Source organism: Camponotus vicinus, unplaced genomic scaffold (assembly GCF_025532165.1).
Source record: "Camponotus vicinus isolate PSW18456_S1 unplaced genomic scaffold, iyCamVici1.0 SCAF_7, whole genome shotgun sequence".
In the NCBI taxonomy this organism is placed as follows: domain Eukaryota; kingdom Metazoa; phylum Arthropoda; class Insecta; order Hymenoptera; family Formicidae; genus Camponotus; species Camponotus vicinus.
The window spans coordinates 8,122,734-8,144,853 of NW_028141979.1; the positions used below are offsets into that span (position 1 = coordinate 8,122,734).

At 24.4% G+C, this 22,120-nt stretch overlaps 1 protein-coding gene and 1 pseudogene across 2 annotated transcripts; both read left to right on the forward strand.

The window, feature by feature from the left end:
* Nucleotides 1-176: 176 nt before the first annotated feature.
* LOC145975013 (thyrotropin-releasing hormone-degrading ectoenzyme-like) lies at nt 177-8,641 on the forward strand. The gene is made up of 14 exons (XM_083105137.1): nt 177-294; nt 762-1,232; nt 2,735-3,181; nt 3,551-3,745; nt 4,220-4,347; nt 4,647-4,728; nt 5,084-5,094; nt 5,309-5,583; nt 6,056-6,270; nt 6,419-6,721; nt 6,825-6,894; nt 7,544-7,630; nt 7,819-8,006; nt 8,431-8,641. Exons 2-13 carry the CDS (start codon nt 796-798, stop codon nt 7,975-7,977), a joined length of 2,409 nt encoding a protein of 802 aa, XP_082961263.1. The 5' UTR covers nt 177-294; nt 762-795; the 3' UTR covers nt 7,978-8,006; nt 8,431-8,641.
* A 2,883-nt stretch (nt 8,642-11,524) lies between these two features.
* LOC145974712 (aminopeptidase N-like) lies at nt 11,525-21,014 on the forward strand (annotated as a pseudogene). Its single transcript, XR_014439773.1, has 14 exons — nt 11,525-11,696; nt 12,219-12,788; nt 13,413-13,865; nt 14,174-14,351; nt 14,834-14,969; nt 15,226-15,307; nt 15,802-16,145; nt 16,462-16,736; nt 17,581-17,795; nt 17,946-18,251; nt 18,344-18,413; nt 19,061-19,141; nt 19,374-19,554; nt 20,050-21,014. The product of XR_014439773.1 is annotated as an aminopeptidase N-like (transcript).
* Nucleotides 21,015-22,120: the final 1,106 nt, after the last annotated feature.

Below are 22,120 nucleotides of genomic sequence, written 5' to 3' on the forward strand. Positions count from 1 at the left end.
ACTAACGTTTTTCAAAAATAATTTACTTAAAAATTAAATATGTAGTATGGTGATTAATTTAATCAAATATTCACACTTTTTTATTGTTTATTGATTAATAAGATGCTTATTAAACCTGATTTCACATTATTTTGATTTTGAAAATCAATGTTTTAATATGTTTATTATGATTTCAGGTATCGAACGTTGTTACTTTCGATAGTTTTTCAGAACATCAAGTAGATATAGATATATTTTTGTCGATATTAGTAATATATCAACGACCTAATTACACCTAATAACTATATACGAGAAGTGAGTTATTACCAAAAAAATAATTACATAACCTACATAACTTTAAACATAAATAAAATCTATACATTATGTATGTTGAAGACAATTTAAAAAATTTTAAAGCGCAATTATAAAACAAATATAATTATTTTCATCAAAAATGTTTATCTTTTCCAAAATTATTAAAGGGACAATTTTAATTTAAAACGTATATTATTATATTATTTCTAAAATAAAATGCAATTTAATTTAAAACCGAACGTATGTATAAGTATGCTAAAACTTAATCAAATTAATATATTGCTAAAATATATATTGAAAGATATAATTCTTTTATCCTAACACTATCTATTATTAACAAAGAATGATGTGATATTTTTTACTTATCTTCTCTATTTTTATACGTAATAAAAGCAATAATTAAAGCGAATTATATATGTATATATTGTACATATATATTATTTTATATATTTTTTCTCTTTTTTTAGGAAGAAGAGAGAGATTATCTCTCTTTTGAGAAGCATGGCATTTCTAAAAATATTAAGTTGCAGTCTAATATTCATTGTCGCAGCGGCTTCTTTTGAACTACGGAAGCTTGACGAAACGCAACATTATAATATCCACTTTGTACTATATGTCAATGCAGATATTTTCCACGGCGAATGCAACATCAGCATTTCTATTCCTTATGAAACGAAAGATATATATTTTTATACGGAAAATCTGTCTATAATTAAAATTGTGATAACAAACACTACACAAATATCTGAAGAAAATGAGAAAAAAGTTTTCGTCCATAGGCCTAACAAATTTACCTATGACACTAAAAAATATATTACTAACATTTCTCTTCCGTATTATTTATCACCAGGACATTACACTCTGTACGTGAAATTTTCCGGACTTTTAGCTGAAGATGGAGGCTTTAGAACTTATATAAATGAACTAAATGAAAGAGTGTGAGTAATTTTAAATTATTAAGTAACTTAAGCACTATAAATACCATTCTTGCTTCAATTGGTGCAAATTATTCATATTATTATTATTATTATTATTATGATTGGCATAGTTTCAATATATATGCGTATGATTTAATAAATTATTATTTAAACATAGGGTAAATATTTACTTTAGGTTACACAGCTCGAAAAATTTTTATTTTCACATATGTTGTAGAGGATACATTCCTAAGTAATACACCGTTTGCATTTTGCGGTCTCTCTTCGTTCCTGAGATATTTGCGATTTTGAAATTTTATACTTACTTGTATCATTTTTTTGTTACATTCTAAATATGTTTATATTTTTCTGTTTATATTTACCGAGGTCATCTTTCTGAATAACTTTCAAAATATATTATTTTCTAAAAGATATTCTCTAAAAGATGCACTTACAAGACAGTAAATATGTGAAGATAATAACATATAACAGTATTTTTAATATTCGCAATGGGTAGGGGAAGCATTGCGAAGAGTTCAATCACAATGGATATATGCTGTAAGTTGTAAAGCGAGGTCCATCTTGCCTACCGGCGGGGTAATTGCGGGAGGGGGGACCGAAGGCCCCCCTTGCACTCCCCGCGCGCGCGCGCGCGTGTGTGTGTGTACACATACATTTGTGATATTTTTTAATTGTATTAAATTGTATTAAATTCTAAATTGTTTACCTTTTTTTTATTAGAATATTTATATTAGAATATTAATTAGAGATAGCAAACGTAAACAAAAAAATATAAACATACAAGTAAAATATAATATAAAACCGTGATGAACAAATGTAAACAAAAAATGTAAATATATAAATAGGATATAACGAAAAGATGACATAAAAGTATGAAACTTCAAAAGTGCATATCTCAGAAACGAAAAGAGACCGCCGCAAAATTCAAACGGTGTATTACTTAGGAATGTATCCTCTACAACATATGTGAAAATAAAAATTTTTCGAGCTGTGTAACTTAAAGTAAACATTTACCTAGCATTCCTATTATTAAGAACTTTTTAATACAAGACAGATATTGATCACACATAGAAATGTTAAATATTAAAAATACTGTTATATGTTATTATCTTCACATATTTACTCTCTTGTAAGTGCATCTTTTAGAGAATATCTTTTAGAAAATAATATATTGAATATATTATTTTATATACATTTATTGTAGATATTACAAAAATTTTTTATAACATACGTATATATTACATAATAAAAAATATAGTATAATGATATAAAATTGTAATATAAAATACACACACACACATATATATATATATATATATATATATATATATATATATATATATATATATATAATTATAATTATTCTTTTGACAGTATTTTTAACAGTCTCAATATACATTTGTGTACATTTTCTATTTCCTTTTCTTTCTTTTTTAATTTCTAATAATTAAGCAATAACCGAAAATTTTTTATTATTTAAAATATATTGTTATACATGCTAGGTGGTTAGTCGCAACGCATTATCACACATTTGTTCGAAGATTATTTCCACTTTTGAAGGATACTATATATGCTAGTTATAACATTTCCATAAAGCACCATAAAAACTACACTGCTTTATCAAATATGCCCGTGCAGGAAATAAATGCGGATGAAAATGATATGCAATGGACACGTTTCAAAACTACTCCTATAATGCCCGTTTATTTCATAGTGGCAGATGTGGTCCATCTCGCCTTTATTTTAGACACAAATCAAAACGCAAAATTGTCGTGCAGAACAAGATTGCTCCCTCATGTACAATTTGCATATACAGTTGCTAAAAGAGTGACGCTGTTCTTAGAAGACAAATTTTCATACATCAAGAAAACTCTGGAAGTAAATCATGTCGCGATTCCACTCCAATTGTCAGATGAAGAAGACATAAAATTGGGATTCGTTCTTTATAGGTAAATATATTTTGATCTAAAAAAATGCTAATCTTTATAACATATTAAAATATAATATACTTTCTTGATATATTCAATATTATAAAATTTGGTATCTGTATGTGTGTATCTAACTGAACATGTGTAATACATTTTTCATTCCTTTTTCCTTTATCGCATTTTTTAACTGTATTCTTAAGGATATCGCAGTTGTACAATCTGATTAACATACGAATTAATTATGAAATGTAATTAATCTTTTATGTAACTAATTATATTCACAACAACAATTATCTAAAAACGTATCTAGTGATTGTACAACTGAACAGCGGTCGTTAACGTATAAAAAGGATTCCCGACTTCATTGCAATATTAGCGAATTATTTTTAGAGAAGCAGATATTATCTTTAATCAAGAAACAGATGATGAGATACGCAAAATTGAAATAACGCAAGTAGTAGCATATAAGGTGATATACGAATGGCTTTATAATGCAATCGATCCATCTAAGTGGGACTCCTGGTTAAGCAAAGGTTTTGCTACGTTCTTTGGAAATTATGCCGCCAATAAGGTTTTATATTTAGCGTTATTTATTTCAATCACACATATATAATCAGAGTAATATACAAATATTCATATTTCCATGTACAGAATGTAAAATAATCTTTGTAAATATTTTTTATCATTTAATATAAAATACTTTTTATCATGTATACTAATTTAAATCGGAATTATTTTCTAAGATTTGTGATCTATAACGATAATTAGCCAAAATTTGCCATATAAGTTACTTATGTGGCAATATATTTCTGTCAATATATATATATATCGGCAGATATACTTTTAAATAACTTTAAAAATACATAATTTGAAATTGTATTATTGTATATTATTACATGGATATATTTTTTAAGCTTAATAAGAAGAATTCAATTGACCAATGTGTGTAAATTTTGTTTAATATATTGTAACAGTTTTAATGTATGTTGCTAATGTGTAAGCACTTCTTTTAATTAAATATTTATTTAATTATATTACAATCATAACGATTTACGATTAACGAATACACGATTTCTCTGTGGTTCAAATGCAACAGGCTGTTCTTCATTGGAGCACCAAGGATATATGGCCACTCACAACTGAGTCAGAATTAAATAGTTCTCTTGAAATTCCCCGTTACATCAAGGGTAGATAATTCATAGTCGATAAATTCTCTAATGCTACATATAAAAAGCATCATAATAAAAAAAATAACTTAGTTGCTTCATATATAAGTAGTTTTAAATAATTTATTTATATTATTTATATTATTTATATAAATAAATGTTAATGTTTATCGAAATAATGAAATTATATAGTTAACTTTTATTTATCATATATATATAAATCAGTTATGCTTATGAATTTATATATCCAAATGATGTACAGCAAATTTATTTTATACGTACTACATTTTTAATGTACTTTATAATGTCAATTTTCGTAGCAAGCATTATGTTCCGCTCGTTGCGAATTATATTCACCGAAGAGATGTTTAAGTTTGGTATGAGGTGGTATTTACGAAATCAGTGAGTAATACAGTTTATAACATAATTATATTATAAATTTAAATACATATTTTTAATGATTTTTTAATTTTGTTATATTTTATTTTTTATTTTTTATTTTTTAATTTTTGAAGTTTATTTTTATTTACTTCTCGATTTTCTGTTCTAATTCTTTATTCTTTTCTATGTTTCTAATTTTATATTTAATTTTTACTAGTAATTTCAAGACTTGTTAATTTTTATCTCCTATGTTATTGTGTTCGTACATGTTATCATTATAATTTTAATTTTCTTCTCTAATTTGTCTATTATTTCTATTTTCGTCTTATTTTTAATTCTTTTTATCTTCTTCTTTTATCTACATCTCTTAGTATAGCTTTCTTCTTAGTATAGCTTTCTAAATACATTGATTTATCAGTGTGACATAATTTAATATTGTCAATCCATAATTTGTTTCTTATAATAATCACAATTTTTAATACACAATTTCTAATATATATTTTATACGCTTTGAATATAAGAAGACACAAGATTTCAAATAATTACTTGACAAATTTATAAAGAATTTAATTTAATTCAGAATTTATTTATCACACAATAGGATGCTATCGCGTCAATTATGATGGCGAGAATTGGAATAGACTTTCGAAATATCTGAACTCCACCTCCTTTAAAAAAATACATGTTCTCGATCGTGCTAAAATCATCGACGACACATTTCATTTCCTGATGACAGGCCGATTAAATTTTACTGTATTCTTGGATATTTCACATTATCCATGGCAAAATAGAGATTATATCGCATGGTATCCTATGTTCAAAAACATGGAATATATGTCGGGTTTCTTTACATTTTCAGAAAGCGCACCTGTGAAGGTAAAATAATATTAGTTTGTATAAATAAAAAAACGGGTGTTTTATGTTAAATAATTTATATATACATATATATATATATATATATATATATATATATATCAACAATGTACACAACATGTATATTTTAAAGTTATTTTTGATAAAATAAGGATGAACATACACAATGTTTAACTGTCCAAAGTTCATGAAATTGCTTCCACTTTTAAATTATCATGTAATCATTTCTTTAGTATTGAGAATAATAATAATAAATATCAAAATGTATTAATTAGTGTAATATAATTACGCATTTATTATCATGTTTTTAACCTTATAAAAATATTATTATATTATTTGTATAACGTTTTAAATAATAAGCATATGCATGCGTAAAAACTTCGTATGAACCGTATAAAACTTTATCAATTCTTCTGTAATATATAAATTAATACAAAAATATATATTTTTTTATATATTATTTAACAATTTGTAGAAGGAAATAATGCAACCATTGAGTGAGATTTTATGGGAAGTAAAATATCCCGAATTTAAATCAAATATAATCATTCAGAAGAGCTTTTTCACTAAATCTTTGAGGCAAGAGGCTACAAGATGGTTATGTATTTTAGGTCATGATTATTGCTTGTCAAAAGCATATAATGATTTAAAACTATATATTTACAATCGTAACAATTCTTCACCATACAAGTAATTACTTTTTGCAATTGTTTTTCAATCAGTATCATTTTATAAATAATTTCTCTCGTATTTTGTGAAATACTTGATAAATTATGTGATCAAGAGATAAAATTACAAATTTTAATAATCTATTTATATTTCATTCCGAATATCGTAGAATTTGGACGGGATGGAAAGAATGGAAAGAATGGACATTCTGCAGTAGTTTGAAGATAGCGGATAATAATATTTGGATGAAGGTGTTTAATGTTGTATATTTGAAAGAATCCGATTTTAGTGTTTTAAAATTTTTGGCTTGTTCCAATAGTTCTTCAATGATTGTCCAATATATGCATTTAATGGCTAATGCGACAACAGTTATCGATCATATAAACAGTTTTTGTTCTATTGTTGCGAGGCATGCAAACAATATCTATATACTTGATTTCATATTGTACAATTTAGAAAGAATAAAACCCATGTAATAATTTTACTTTTATGAACATATGTAATAATTGTGTAATTGTGAAGATTTGTTCCATTTGTTAAAGTTATATAATAAGGCTATTGTTTCGTTTTTATAGACATATGGATGTTATACCAGCATTAACTATGATCATTAACCATGTATATTCTAAGCAACAAATTGAACAGGTAAATTTTATATACTTATGTATAGGCTTGTATACATATACATGTACATTTATAAAATTATTTATTAATTTCTTGTTTTGGAATCTCAATTATCAAAACATGTATATATATATATATATATATATATATATATATATATATTTATTTATATATATCGTATGTCTGGATATATATATATACATATATTATTTGAGATTCAACATAATTTTAGACTTATCTGTTCTATGATATATGTATTAGAATCGCTGATTACTGGACAACAACGGGACATTTATAGAAATTATAAAGCTTTTTCTATTCGATTATTTTTGTTAATTACATGTTATTTTTATTTTTCTCTAATTCAATGCAATTTTAAGAATCGAATACAATTCTAATGACTTCTCGGAAACATTTAATAATAATTACACTTAATAATGGAAATGAGAGGGGATTATATTCTATTATATGATCTATATTATATAATAATGTATCTATTGCAAAATATTATATGTAAAAATTTTTTAAGTTAACTAGTTAATCTTTAACAGTCTAAATTTCTTCGGACGTTTTGTTGCATAATTACATTAAAGACAAATTATATCTAAAGTTCTATTACATCATAACGTAGAATTAATACTTATATAATCTAAAAGACAATTTGTTTTAGATAAAGGAATACGTGAAAAGTAATATTCAGGATGTTCTAAAATATTCAGTGCCTGCTCCCATTAATGATGGTAAAAACGATGATGAGGTAAATTTTATAAGTTTAGATATATTTACATAATTATTAATATTCTTTTATTATCATTAAGCTTGTTTATCTTTACGTACCATATTACTATTTTATCCTACTTATTCTAATAATCAGAAATTTTAGCAGACTTTTATAGTATGAAAAAAAATTGTTGTTGAAATAAATATTAAAATAATCCGTTTTAGGTAATTGAATCCTTGCGTAAAAAGAAAATGAAAAGTATAATAACGTATGTAAACCGCAAGCTAGATCTATGTTGGAATCAAATAAGAACTCAACTGTACGAATATCGATATCTTATAAAAGACTTTGGTGATGTTTTTAGAGCATACTTGGCCAATTAATCAATTAAACCAGGAAAAGATAGAGAAATGTAATGCATGCATATATTTACTTTTATCATATGAATAATTTTTGTATTTCCATTTATTCATTTTGATTAAAAAATATGCATTCACTAATAAAAAATACATATATGATAACGACAACATAGCGGTTGAGTCGTAATAGAATAAAAAGTTAATGAGGTCTATTTAAACAATTACAGTGAACATTGTTTTTCTTTCTTTTGTGAGCTTTTTACGCAATTTTTCTTACAATTTTTCTATTTTTTAAAGTACTGCTTGTGAGTAATAATTAAAAAAGAATATTTCTTTCAAGATGAATTGATATTGTATATTATGTAACGCACACATATGAAATATCACAATTATCGTTCATATTTTATAAAATGTTCTTAAGATATTAATCATAAATCAAAAAAGGTAATGCTTAATAATAACTATTTTTATTGATAGATTTTTATGGATGGAGATTATAAGACACAACGTACCGGTAGATGTAACTTTGTAAACACAAAAAAAAAATAAGATATTTAATATATATTGAATGAGTGTTAAATGATTGCAACAGAAATAACAGAATGGATAATGCAAAAGGTAGAGAGCGAACTACACCTGTGACGCAATGTACAAAAAGGAACTAGAAAAAAAAAATAGAAAAGGGCAATCATACTTACAGCATATGCACACTATAGTAGCGCAGTGGTGATAAAAATGAATACTTAATTTTTTGTGATAATGACTCTAGAAAAAGAAAAGAAATGAACAAGCAGATGATATATAAATTAAAATAAAAAATGCTAAATAAATAAATTAAAATAAAATATCAGAAGATCTGTACAGAATTAGATTCAACAAATTGATTTCGATTTAACATTTTTTTTGTCCAATTTAGAGTTTAAAAGTTTGTTGTCAGATTAAATTCAATACAAATGATATGTATCGATGATATTTATTTTATTTAAAAAATTTAGAACAAATTACATGTTTTAATTTTTCTAATTAATAGAAAGACTTTTTAATGTAAAAAAGCTATTTATTTCCTTAATACGAAGATATCGAAGGACTTTTATTTTAATATCAAAAATTTACTGTGCTTGCAGCATGCAAGATATCAGTGATACGTCATTATGTATAATGTATATGGAGCAAATATTTAAAATCTGTAATTTAATGTCTCTTATGGAAAATGAATATTAACAATTAAGTTTATATTAAAATTAACAGAAAGTCAAATGTCACACATTTAGTATGTTATTCGAATTGATATAATATAATTATCAATTAGATATATAATGTGTGTTTATGTATGTATAAACTTATAATGTGAAAATTTAATGAACACAAAAGAGAGAATTGGTTATCTGTAAATATTACATTTTCCTTCTATTTACGATAGATATATTATTTTAGTGTGCGCTCATGCAATACTGACAAAAATATAACATATAATGTTATGAAATTGTTTCTTTTTCAGGACTTATTTTTTATTCTGAGTTCTATTTCCTTTATTATAAAAAAATATATTATTAGTTTTAATAATAATAGCTATAAAAAAAGGATTTAAAAAAGGAGGATTTAAAAAAATTGAAAGAATAAACTTTGCAAAAATGCACAAACATTATTCATGTATTCATACCTTAAGAAACATGTATTTAAAATAATTTTAATGTAAAATTTTGTAATAAAATTCGTTTATATATTAATTATAAAGATTTTTTTATTTTATCAATTTTACTAATTACATGTTATTTTTGTTTTTCTTTAATTTAATGCAATTTCGGAAGCCGAATATTAATTATTTCCAATGGCTTCTTGAAAGCACTTAATAATAATTATATTTAATACTGTGTGGAAATGACAGGGGATATTATATTCCATTGTATGTTCCATTTATAATAATGTATCTATTGCAGAATACTATATATAACTGTTTTTTAATTTAACTGCTTGATCTTTTGTTACATAAGTCTAAAGTTTCTTCAGATAGAATTATTGCATAATTACGCTAAAGACAAATTATATCATATATATAAATTGTACTATAATATATTATGAGGTAAAATTACTACTTACATATTAATCTAAAAAGACAATTTGTTTTAGATAGAAGAATATGTGAAAATTAATTTGCAGTATATTTTAAAATATTCAGCACTTTCTTTGATTAATTATGATCGAAACGATGATGAGGTAAATTTTATAAGCTTAGATATATATTATTAATTAATATATATTATTAATTCTTATTATTAAACTTATTTATCCTTGTATATTATATTACTTTTTTATATCCTTATATTAACATTAAAATTTTACATATCTTTATATAATATACATATGAAATATTTCAATTATCATACAAATTTTAAAATATTTTTAAGATATCAATCATAAATCCAAAGAGTTTATACTTAATAGTAATTATTTTTCCTGTTAATTATCTAAAAAGAAGAAGAGAGTAAAAAATGAATAAACACGTGTCATATAGATTAAAATCAAATGCTAAATAAATTATAAATAGATTAGAATTAAAAATTAGGAGGTTTATATTGGTTTAGATTTAAATCAATCTCAACATTTCTTTATCGAATTTAGATTAACTGTACAGTTATCAGAAAATTTAATACAGATAATTCCGGTTTTTCCATTACAAACATACAATTAAAAGTATATGTTTTAATTCTTCCGATTGATAGAGTTTTTAGCGTAATAAAGCAATTTATTTCCTTAATTTTCAGACATCTAATGCTTCTAAAGTTTCATTTTGATGTCGAAAATCGAATGTCTTAAAAAGATCTCGATAATGCAAACACCAATATTTAACACTATTTGACACTAATATTTAACAATTTTTAAATTGCAATATTTTTCTTCTTAGAAGATTAATAATTAAGATTATATCCAAATTATGAAAAAAATTTGACATATTTTCGGAGAATTAGTATAATATTAAATAATATAACACGTAAATATAAACACTTGTAATCCATAAAAAATTTGATAAATTTGAAATTAATTATATAAAATCGTTATATCTTTCTTATACATATTTTATTACTGGTATAATATTTTATTATTTATATATAATACACTTACACAAAAGTATAAAATTATATAACATATATTATATGACATAATTCTGCAAGATTGATTTTTATTCAGTTTTCCTTTCAAAACCTGTTTTTTATTTTATATATATAAGAAGAAAATATTGGACATTGAATAAATCTACAACTAAGTCCAGTAATAAATTAAGATACAAACGGCGATAAATTATTTGCTTATAAGAAAAAAAAATAAAAGTATGGAGAGAATACAACTTTTTAATTGCTCTAAAATGTATTTTAAAATTACTTAAAAATTAAATATATAGAGCAAGAGAGTTGATTTAATCATACCATACGATAAATTAGCATTTCATTGCGTTTATTGTACCTGGGATAAGATATTTATTAACTTGATTTCATATTGTTTTGATTTTGAAAGTTGTTTCCATAACATGCTTATTATGATATCACGAACGACCGTCGAACGAATCGTTTCATATGTATGAAAATCAAACGTTGGTATTTCTCGGTAGTATCTCGGACCAGCAAGATCAAGTTGGAATATATATAGATATATATTTTCGATATTAATAGTTTATAGTAATAATAAGATAATAACAGTGAATTATTATCAACGAATTAAACCTTGATCAGCAGACAATTTTATACAAGGTAAGTTATCACAAATACCTATATAACTGCTTCTAAAAATGAATAAAATGTGTACGTTATATACGTCGAGGCCAATTTAAATAATTTCAAAGTACAAACATGACAAGTATAGTTTTATTTCGCCAAAAAAGACAGTCTTTTCTACAATTGTTAAAATTATTAAGGGGAGAGGATTCTAATTTGAGAGAAAAGTGTATTTTATTATATTATCTGAAATGAATTCAAATTAATTTAAAATCAAACGTTAAATAAAGAAGTTACTTATTAAATGTGTCATTGTGATTTCATTGAATTTAATACAATTAAATTAATACATTGCGTTTTCTAAAATATAACCTGCAAGATTTTAATTCTTTTATCCTAAGGCTATATTTTATTAATAAAAGATTATTTTTTACTTACTCTCTCCTTTTTATACGTATTAAAAGTAATAATTAAAGAAAATTTTTTATTATATATATATATTTTTTTACACATATATATATACATATATTTATTACTTTATTTGTCTTTTTTTTCCAGGAAGAAAAAATATTTATTTAGTTATTTGAGACAAATAAGTGACATGGCATTCCTAAAAGTATTAATTTACAATCTAATATTCACCATTGTGAAGGCTCTTTTTACTGATAAATGTTTGCCTTCCTCGAATATCAACCTATTATCGGAAGCATATTACAACATAAAGTTTGCACTATATACCGACGACAATATTTTCTACGGCGAATACAATGTCAACAGTTATATTCCTTACGAAACGCAAAATATATACTTTTACACAGAAAATCTGGGTATAACTGGAATTATGGTAATAAACCATACACAAATATCCGAAAACAATGAGGGAAAAGTTTTTGCCCATAGGCCTATGAAGTTAATGTATGACACTGAAACATATATAAACACAATTTCTTTTCCATACGAATTATCACAAGGATGCTACGTTATAAATATGAAATTTATCGGACTTTTAGCTGAAAATGGAGGCTTTAGAAGTTTCTACATCAATAACTTTCTAGTCAATAACTTTCTATCAATAACTGATAGATATTTTCAACAAAATAATAGATATTTTCAACAAAATGATAGAATGTAAGTAAATTTTTAAATATTTAGATATTATATAAATACCATCAATGCCTCAACTCTTTGCAAAGTATTCTCATTATTGTTACTAAGGTGTAGTTTTAACACATATGTGTATGATTTAATAAATTATTTTTACACATAATTCTCTCTTTCTCTCTGACAGTTCGTAAAAAATTGTCTGATAAATAATACATTCAGAAAAAGCATTTTTTTTTGCATTTCACAAGTGTATATAATATTTCTATGCAAGACAGATATTAATCATACATAAATGTGAAATGTGAACCTTATAATTTAAAAAATATGAAATACATTTCATATTATTACATTTACCTTATACGTGAATACTTTAAAGAATTTGGGAATTTGAGAATTATTGTGAATATATATTATTTTATTCATAATCAATATTACAGAAATTTTTTATAATATATTATATTACATAATAAAAATATAGTGTAATGATAAAATTGTAACATAAAATATGTTACAATTGTTTTTTAAACATTACTCTTAAGATACGTTTGTAATTTTTCTATTTTTCTCTTTCTCTTGTAACTTCTGATACTTTAGCAGTAATTGAAAACTTTTTGTGTTATTTAAAATATACTATTATATGTGCTATAGATGGTTGGCCGCAACGCATTATCACAAATTTGCGACTCGAAGATTATTTCCACTTTTGAAGGACACTAATATAGGTTCTAATTATAAAATTTCTATAAAGCATCATAAAAACTACACGGCTTTATCAAATATGCCCGTGCAGACAGTAAATAGAGACAAAAATAATATGAAATGGACACATTTCGAAAGTACTCCCATAATGCCCGAAAACATGATAGCGGCAGGTGTAGCTCCTCTCACCTCTACATTAAATAGAAGTCATAGAGTCATATTATGGTGCAGAAAAGGCGTGCTACCCTATTCGAAATTAGCATTAATGGTTGCTAGTGGCCTTACGGTGTTGTTAGAATTGAAATGGCCATACATCAGAGAAATTCCAAAAATAAATCATGTCACTATTCCAAATTTGTTAGGTGAAGAAGAAGAGATAAAGTTGGGATTTGTTCTTCATAGGTAAATATTATATTTTGATTTAAAGATATACTAATCTCTACATTAAAACACAATATTTTTTCTCGATTTTCAATATTATAAAATCCGACATTTATGTGTATGTGTGTGTAACTAAAATACATATAATACGTTTTTTTTATTTATCTTAATTACATTTCTTTTTACTTTATCGCATTTTATTTGTATTCTCAAGAATGTTGAACTCATTAATTAGTTATGAAATATAATTACAATATATAATATAACAAATCTGCATGTTTGTTATAAGGATTTTCGACTTTATTGCGATATTTGCGAATTATTTTTAGAGAATCCGATATTATTTTTAACCGAGAAGATTCTGAGATACGCAAAACTGAAGTAACGCAATTAATAGGATATAAAGTGGCGTACGAATGGTTTTCCAATATAATCGATCCATCTAAGTGGGATCCTTGGTTAAGCAAAGGTTTAGCTACGTTCTTTGGAATTTACATCGCCGATGAGGTTATTTCATATTTAGCATTATTTCAATCACAGTAAGAGTAATATGAAAATATTCAGATTTCTATGTAGAGAATGTAAAATATTCCTAAATCTTTGTAAATATTTTTCATCATTCAATATATACTAATTTAGATCGAAATTTATTTATAAAATATGTGATTTATAACGATAATCAGCCAAAAATTTTCACACAGACAACATTAAATTAAAATATCGTAATTTATGTATATTTAATTTATATATATTTATATTTATTTTAAATAACTTTAAAATATTACATAATTTGAAATGATGTTACCGAATATTATTACATATTTGAATATATTTCTTAAACTTAATAAGAAAAATTCAACGAACGAATATATGTAAATTTTTCTTAATATATAACAATATTATAATAATTCTAATGTATGTTGCTAATGTGTGGGCTTTTCTTTTGATTAAATATTTATTTAATTATATTAAAATCTTTTTGTGTGCAGAAATTTCCAAAGTATAACGTACAAGATTTCTTTGTAATTCAAATGCAACATGATGTTCTTCATTGGAGTACCAAGAACACATGGCCGCTTAAATCACGATTTAATAGCTCTTTTGAAATTCCTCGTTTCATCAAAGGTATAACCAAGCAAATGATTATTATCAATTAAATTTTTTAATGCATATAAAAACATTACAATAAAAAAAGTTATGATTTATTTATATTATTGTTCACATATAAGTATTAACGTTTACCAAAAAGTTAAGATTGAAATTAACTTTTATTTATCATACATATAAATCAGTTATATTCATGGAGTTATATATCCAAATGATGTATAGAAAATTTATTTTATACATACTACATTTTACTTTATGATGTCAATTTTTGTAGCAAGCATTATGTTCCGTACATTGCACCATATATTTATGAAAGAGATATTTCAAACTGGTATCGAAGAATATATACTAGCTCAGTGAGTAATACAGATTACAATACAATTATATTATAAATTTAAATACATATTTGTAAAGTGAAACAGAAGAAATGATAGTAATATAAAATATATCAAGTAGAATTGGAACAATAAGAGAAGTATTAATAGTAAATATCAGAAAAGAATAAATTATATTTTGTTATATTTTTTAATTTTTGAAATTTATATCTCCATTTTTAATTCTTGTTTTTTGAATCTTTTTATATGTTATCTACTTATGTCTTTTATTTCTTTTTATTTATACATTTCTTTTTTATCACATATTTATCTTTTTTAGTATTATATTTATTCTTTTCTAATACTTAGCATTAATACTTCTCTTATCGTTCCAATTCTACTTGATATATTTTATATTACTATCATTTCTTCTCTTTCATTCTTACTTCGTTCTTTAAAAATCTTGCTTTTCAATATTTTTGTTAAGATATCTTCTTTTATTAATATTTTTTATCATTATCCGTTTAAATTTTTAGCTACACAGGCAGTGATGATTTCTGGAACATTATGCAATCTGTTCTTGATAAATCATCTGTCGAAATCAAATACAATGTAACAGACAGAATTGCTAGTTGGGGACAGTTAAAATATTATCCTGTGATAAATGTGAAAAGAAATTATAATAGTAACAGCTTGAATATATCGGTAGAAAATTTTGATACGGATATATGAATATATATGAACGTTACTACGCAGACGCATTTCAATTTGAAGAAATATTTGCCTGCAGTATGGCTAGCACCACATATTTCTTATCATATATTAAATATAGATTTTATAAACAAGAATGACTGGGTATTGGTCAATTTACAACAAACTGGTAAATATAATCGAAAAATTTATTATACTTTAATATTTATCTCGGTGTTTATATTATTTTTATTACTATATTTAAATTTTATTTATAAAAATCCAAGGCCCATTACGAATTTTATTTTACGAAAATATTATTTAGAATAATTAATTAATTATATACGACAAAAAAAAAATATATATATATATATATAGTATCAAATATTTTGTGCTACTATCATTGGAATGGTAAATCTTTAGATATTTCAAAGAATTGCTTGATAAATTCAATCCAAAAATTTAATGATTCATGATATTTATTTAATTTATTTATCACACAATAGGATGCTATCGCGTCAATTATGATGGCGAGAATTGGAATAGACTTTCGAAATATCTGAACTCCACCTCCTTTAAAAAAATACATGTTCTCGATCGTGCTAAAATCATCGACGACACATTTCATTTCCTGATGACAGGCCGATTAAATTTTACTGTATTCTTGGATATTTCACATTATCTATGGCAAAATAGAGATTATATCGCATGGTATCCTATGTTCAAAAACATGGAATATATGTCGGGTTTCTTTGCATTTCCAGAAAGCGCACCTATAAAGGTATAAATAATATTAGTTTGCATAAATAAAAAAACGGGTGTTTTATGTTAAATAATTTATATATATATATATATATATATATATATATATATATATATATATATATATATACATACAGAGTATTCGGTCATCAACAGGAGGGCCAAAGGTTAAAAAGTGATTCTTCATTATAAAATAAGGTGAAAATCAAGAATATGACAATTGCGATAAAAGCTTCCTTTTTTAGTAATATATGTTTAAAAATTCGCATAAGAGGCGCCTCAAGCATGGCAATTCGTCGATCTTAGGCGTATGTTAGTTACGTCGGTAAAGTCGTTGTCAAAATACAACGTGACACATAAGTACAGAAGCTTATCCCGCAGCAGCTAATGTAAAAATCTACGATATTCGGCGTGGTAGGCTCGCGTAGAGAAAAATATTGCTGTACCGAATGAAAAATCACCTTTTAAATTTTGGCTCCCATCTTGCCGTATAATATTACATTTACCCTGTATATATATTACATTTATATTTTAAAAGTATATTTGATAAAATAGATGAGCACACAATGTTTAACTCTCTAAAGTTCACGAAATAACTTTCACTTCCAAGTTTTTATCCAATAATTTCTTTTGTATTAAGAAGATTAATAGTTAATATCAAATTGTACTAATTAAGTGTAACATAATCATACAAATATTATTATCGTTTTAATCTTAAAAAGATTAAATTATTTACAGATTTAAAAGATTAAATTATTTAGCTTTCTTTTTAAATATGTGGGCGTGCAAATTTTTTCAATTTTTCTATAATATAATATGTAGATGAATAAATATATTTTTATATATTATTTAACAATTTGTAGAGAAAGATAATGCAACCATTGGTTAAAATTCTTTCGAAAATAAGATACCCCAATTTTGAACGGTCTAAAATCAATCAGGGAAAAGGCTTCCTGACATATTTGAGAGAAGAGACTGCAAGATGGTTGTGTATTATAGATCATACTGATTGCTTAACGAAAGCCCATCATAAATTAAAATCGTATCTCTCAAAACGTGATATATTTTCATCAAACAAGTAATTATTTTTCATAATTCTTTAATCATGATATTTTTACATTTGCATTTTGCCTCATATCTCGTGAAATACTTGATGATTCATATGTTCATAACATAAGATTACGAATATTTTTTATAATGGATTTTTATTTCATTTTGAATATCATAGAATTTGGACGAGATGGAAAGAATGGACATTCTGCAACGGTTTGAAAACAGCGAATAACGATACTTGGATGGAAGTGTATTATATGTATAAGGAAGAATTTAATAATGATGTTTTAAAATTTCTAGCTTGCTCTCAAAATAACGATACCATTAGATCGTATATAAGAATGATGAGATCTGGCTTTATTTTCAAAATAGTAACCGTCCTTGATTTAATAAACACTTTTGCCTCTATTGTTGCGAGGCATGCAAAGAATGACACAATATTTGATTTTATATTAGAGGATTTGTGGCTAATGAAACCCAAGTAATTCTTTTCTATAAATATATAATACTTATATACTTATGAAGATTTGCTCCATATATTAATTATATAAATCTATTGCTTGTTTTTTATAGAGAAATCGATCTTACTACAGCATTAACTATTGTTATCAACCATGTATATTCTAAGGAACAAATTAATAAGGTAAGTTTTATGAACTCATGTGCTGTGTGGATTTGTGCACACATATATGCATAGAAATACAATTGTTTATTAATTTCTTGTTTTGAATTTCATTTATTAGTATATATGTTGTCTGTCAACTTATTTTAGATTAATCTTTTCCATGACATGTGTACTAGAATCGTCGAATTTATTGGGCAATATCGAAACATATATATGTATAAAGCTTTATATATAAATTATAGAGCTTTTTCTATTTTTATTTTTGCTAGTTACTGCGATTATTTAGTTAACATTATTTTTATTTTTTTTTAAACTTAAAGCAATTTCATTTTTCTTAAACTTAACTCATTTCGAAAGACGAATATTAAATAATTTCTCTCTATAATGGTTTTTTGGAAGCTGTTACAAAAATAATGTAGAAATGAGAGGGAATTATATTTTGTTATATGTGATCTATTAAATAATAATATATCTATTACATAATACTATATGTAAAAAGTTTTTAACTTATTTTATTGGTCTCTTCTTACATCATTTCAAAATCTTATTAGACAGGCGTTTCATTGCATAATTATACTAAAGACAAATTATGTTATTAATTTTTATTACATTATGAACAAAATTTATCATTTACAAATTATTAATCTAAAAAAAATTTATTTTAGATAAAGAAATACGTGGAAATTAATTTTAAGGATAATCCAAAACTTGTGAGTAATGATGAATATCATGATGAAAACGACATGGTAAATTTCAGAAATTTAAATATATTATATTATACATATTTAGTTGTGAATTTCTTATTATTAAGTTTATATATATATATATATATATATATATATATATATGTATTTATTTTATATCTTATATCATATAATTATCTCATGCTAGTTATACTAATAGCCAAAAATTGTGATTGACTTCTATAATATGTAAAGAAATTACTGTTGAAATAAATGTTAAAATAATCTGTTTTAGGTAATTAAATCCTTGCTGCTTAAAGAAAATATGGAGAGTATAATAATGTACATAAACCGCAAGTTAGAACTACGTTGGCATCAAATAAGGACTCAGCTATACGAATTTCGATATCTTGCAACAAACTTGAGTGATATTTTAAAAGAGAACTTAGATGATTAATGAATCAAATCAGGAAAAGGTAACGAAATATAATGCATGCACTTATTTATCTTCAATATATGAATAGTTTTTGTATTTATTTATTTCGGTTAAAAATATGCACTCACGAATAAAAGATACATATAAAGACAATATAGCGAGTGAATAATAGAATAAAATAGAATAAAATAAAATAAAATAGGATAAAATAGAATAAAATAGAATAAAATCATAATAGAATAAAATATTAATGAGTTCTATTTAAAGTAAACATGACGTCTTCTTTCATTTACGAGATTTACGCGATCTTTTTTACAATTTTTCTATTTTTTAAAGTATTACTTTTATGCAATAATTAAAGTACTAGTTTTATGCGATAATTAAAAAAGAATATTCCTTTTAAGATGAATTGATATGTATAATGTGCACATATGAAATATACACAATTCATATAAATTTTATAAAACATTCTTAAGATATTAATCATAAATGCAAAGATAAATGATAATTAATGATAATTATTTTTATTAAATAGAGTATGAGAAACAACATGCTGGTGGATGTAACTTTATTGTACTCGACACAAGAAGAAAATAATATACGATACAGTATATTGAATGAGCGTCCAGTAATAATTACAACAGAAATAACACAATGATACCAATAAAATAATATAAAAAGTGGAGAGTGAATTACATCTATGCGCAGATTGCAACATCGTTATGCAATATACAAAAAGAAATTATAAAAGAAAAAAAGGACAATAATAGTTATAATTATTATTATAACTAGTGACGTAATGGGATGGTAAAAATCTTTAATAATTTTTTATGATAATTGTAATAGCTCTAGAAAATGAAGAGAGTCAAAAAACGAACATGAGGATGATATATAAATTAGAGAATCATATGCTAAACAAATAGTTCAAATGAAATATCAGAAGTTCTGTATTGAATTAGTTTCAACAAATTGACTTGAACGTAACATTTCTTTGTTAAATTTAGAGTTTAAGAATAGGGTTTAAAAGTTTTGTTGGCAAATTAAATTCAATACAGATGATACTGATTATTTTATTCAGAGGAAAATTTATAACAAATTACATATTTTAATTTTTCTAATTAATAAAAAAATTTTTTAACGTAAAAAAGCTCTTTATTCTCTTAATTCGAAGGCATCTAAGGCTTCTAAAGTTCTATTTTAATGTTAAATTTATCGTGCTTGCTATACGCAAGATAACAGTGATATATCATCAAATGTAATGTATATGGCGCAACATTTAAAATCTGTAACTTGATGTCTCTAATATAAAATTAATTGACATTTAAGTTTATATTAAAATGAACAAAACGCTTAAATGTTACACATTTAGTATGTTCGAGAGAGAGAATTGACATAATATAAAATAATTATTAATTATCAATTAGATAAGTATATGTGTGTCTATACAGGATGTCATGAAAGTGATCATAATTTTAAAAAATTAAAGTAGATTGGCTCAAAGTTAGAAGAAAAGTCTTGTACAGTTATGCAATATTCGCAATAATTAACGAGAAATAAATTAAAGAAAATCAACCAATGAGCGTGGCTAGAAGTGCGCGGCAGCGAAGGCAGTCTCATTATAATATAATGGCGGCGCGCGGCAAAGCGGTGATTGGGGAGGGGAGGAGCGATGAGTGTGTAGGCGCACAGCGAAGGCTCCTCCCCTCCCCAATCACCGCTTCGCCGCGCGCCGCCATTATGTTACAATGAGACCGCCTTCGCCGTCGCGCACTTCTAGCCACGCTCATTGGTTGATTTTCTTTAATTTATTTCTCGTTAATTATTGCGAATATTGCATAAGTGTACAAGACTTTTCTTCTAACTTTGAGCCAATCTACCTTAATTTTTTAAAATTATGATCACTTTCATGACACCCTGTATATGTATAAACTTGTAATGTGAAAAATTTAATGAACACAAAAGAATTGTCTATAAATATTACATATTTTTTATTATCTATAAATATTATTATTTAGATATATTATTATCTACAATTAGATTATCTATAAATATTACGTCTTCCTTCTTTCACATAGATATATTATCTTAGTGTGTTCATGCAATACTGACAAAAATGCGACATAAAATATTAATATTGTTAATTTGTTACTTTTTCGAGATTTATTTTTTATTTGATTAAACTCTATTTCTTTTATTATGGAGAAAAGAATTATTAGTTTTAAACAATCAATATATTAAAAGTATTTACATACGCCGATTATTAAATTGTAATACAAGCGATGACAAAACTAATAGAAAAATTGTGTATAAATTGTAATATTATCACTGTATTAAAAAAAATAAAAATATCAAAGCATACAGTCATTTTGCAATTACATTTAATAGAAAGTTTATAAAATTTATGAATCTTACTTGCGATAAAAATATGCATGGATAATAATGTCTATAAAAAAGATTAAAAAATAGAAAAATTTATTTTCTACTTCGCTTTCCTTTTTTTAAATCTATATTTATTGTATTTATAAAATAAAAAAAATATTAATTTTGGACATTGAATACCATAAATCTACACAATTAGGGCCAAAATTAAGATACAAACGGCGATG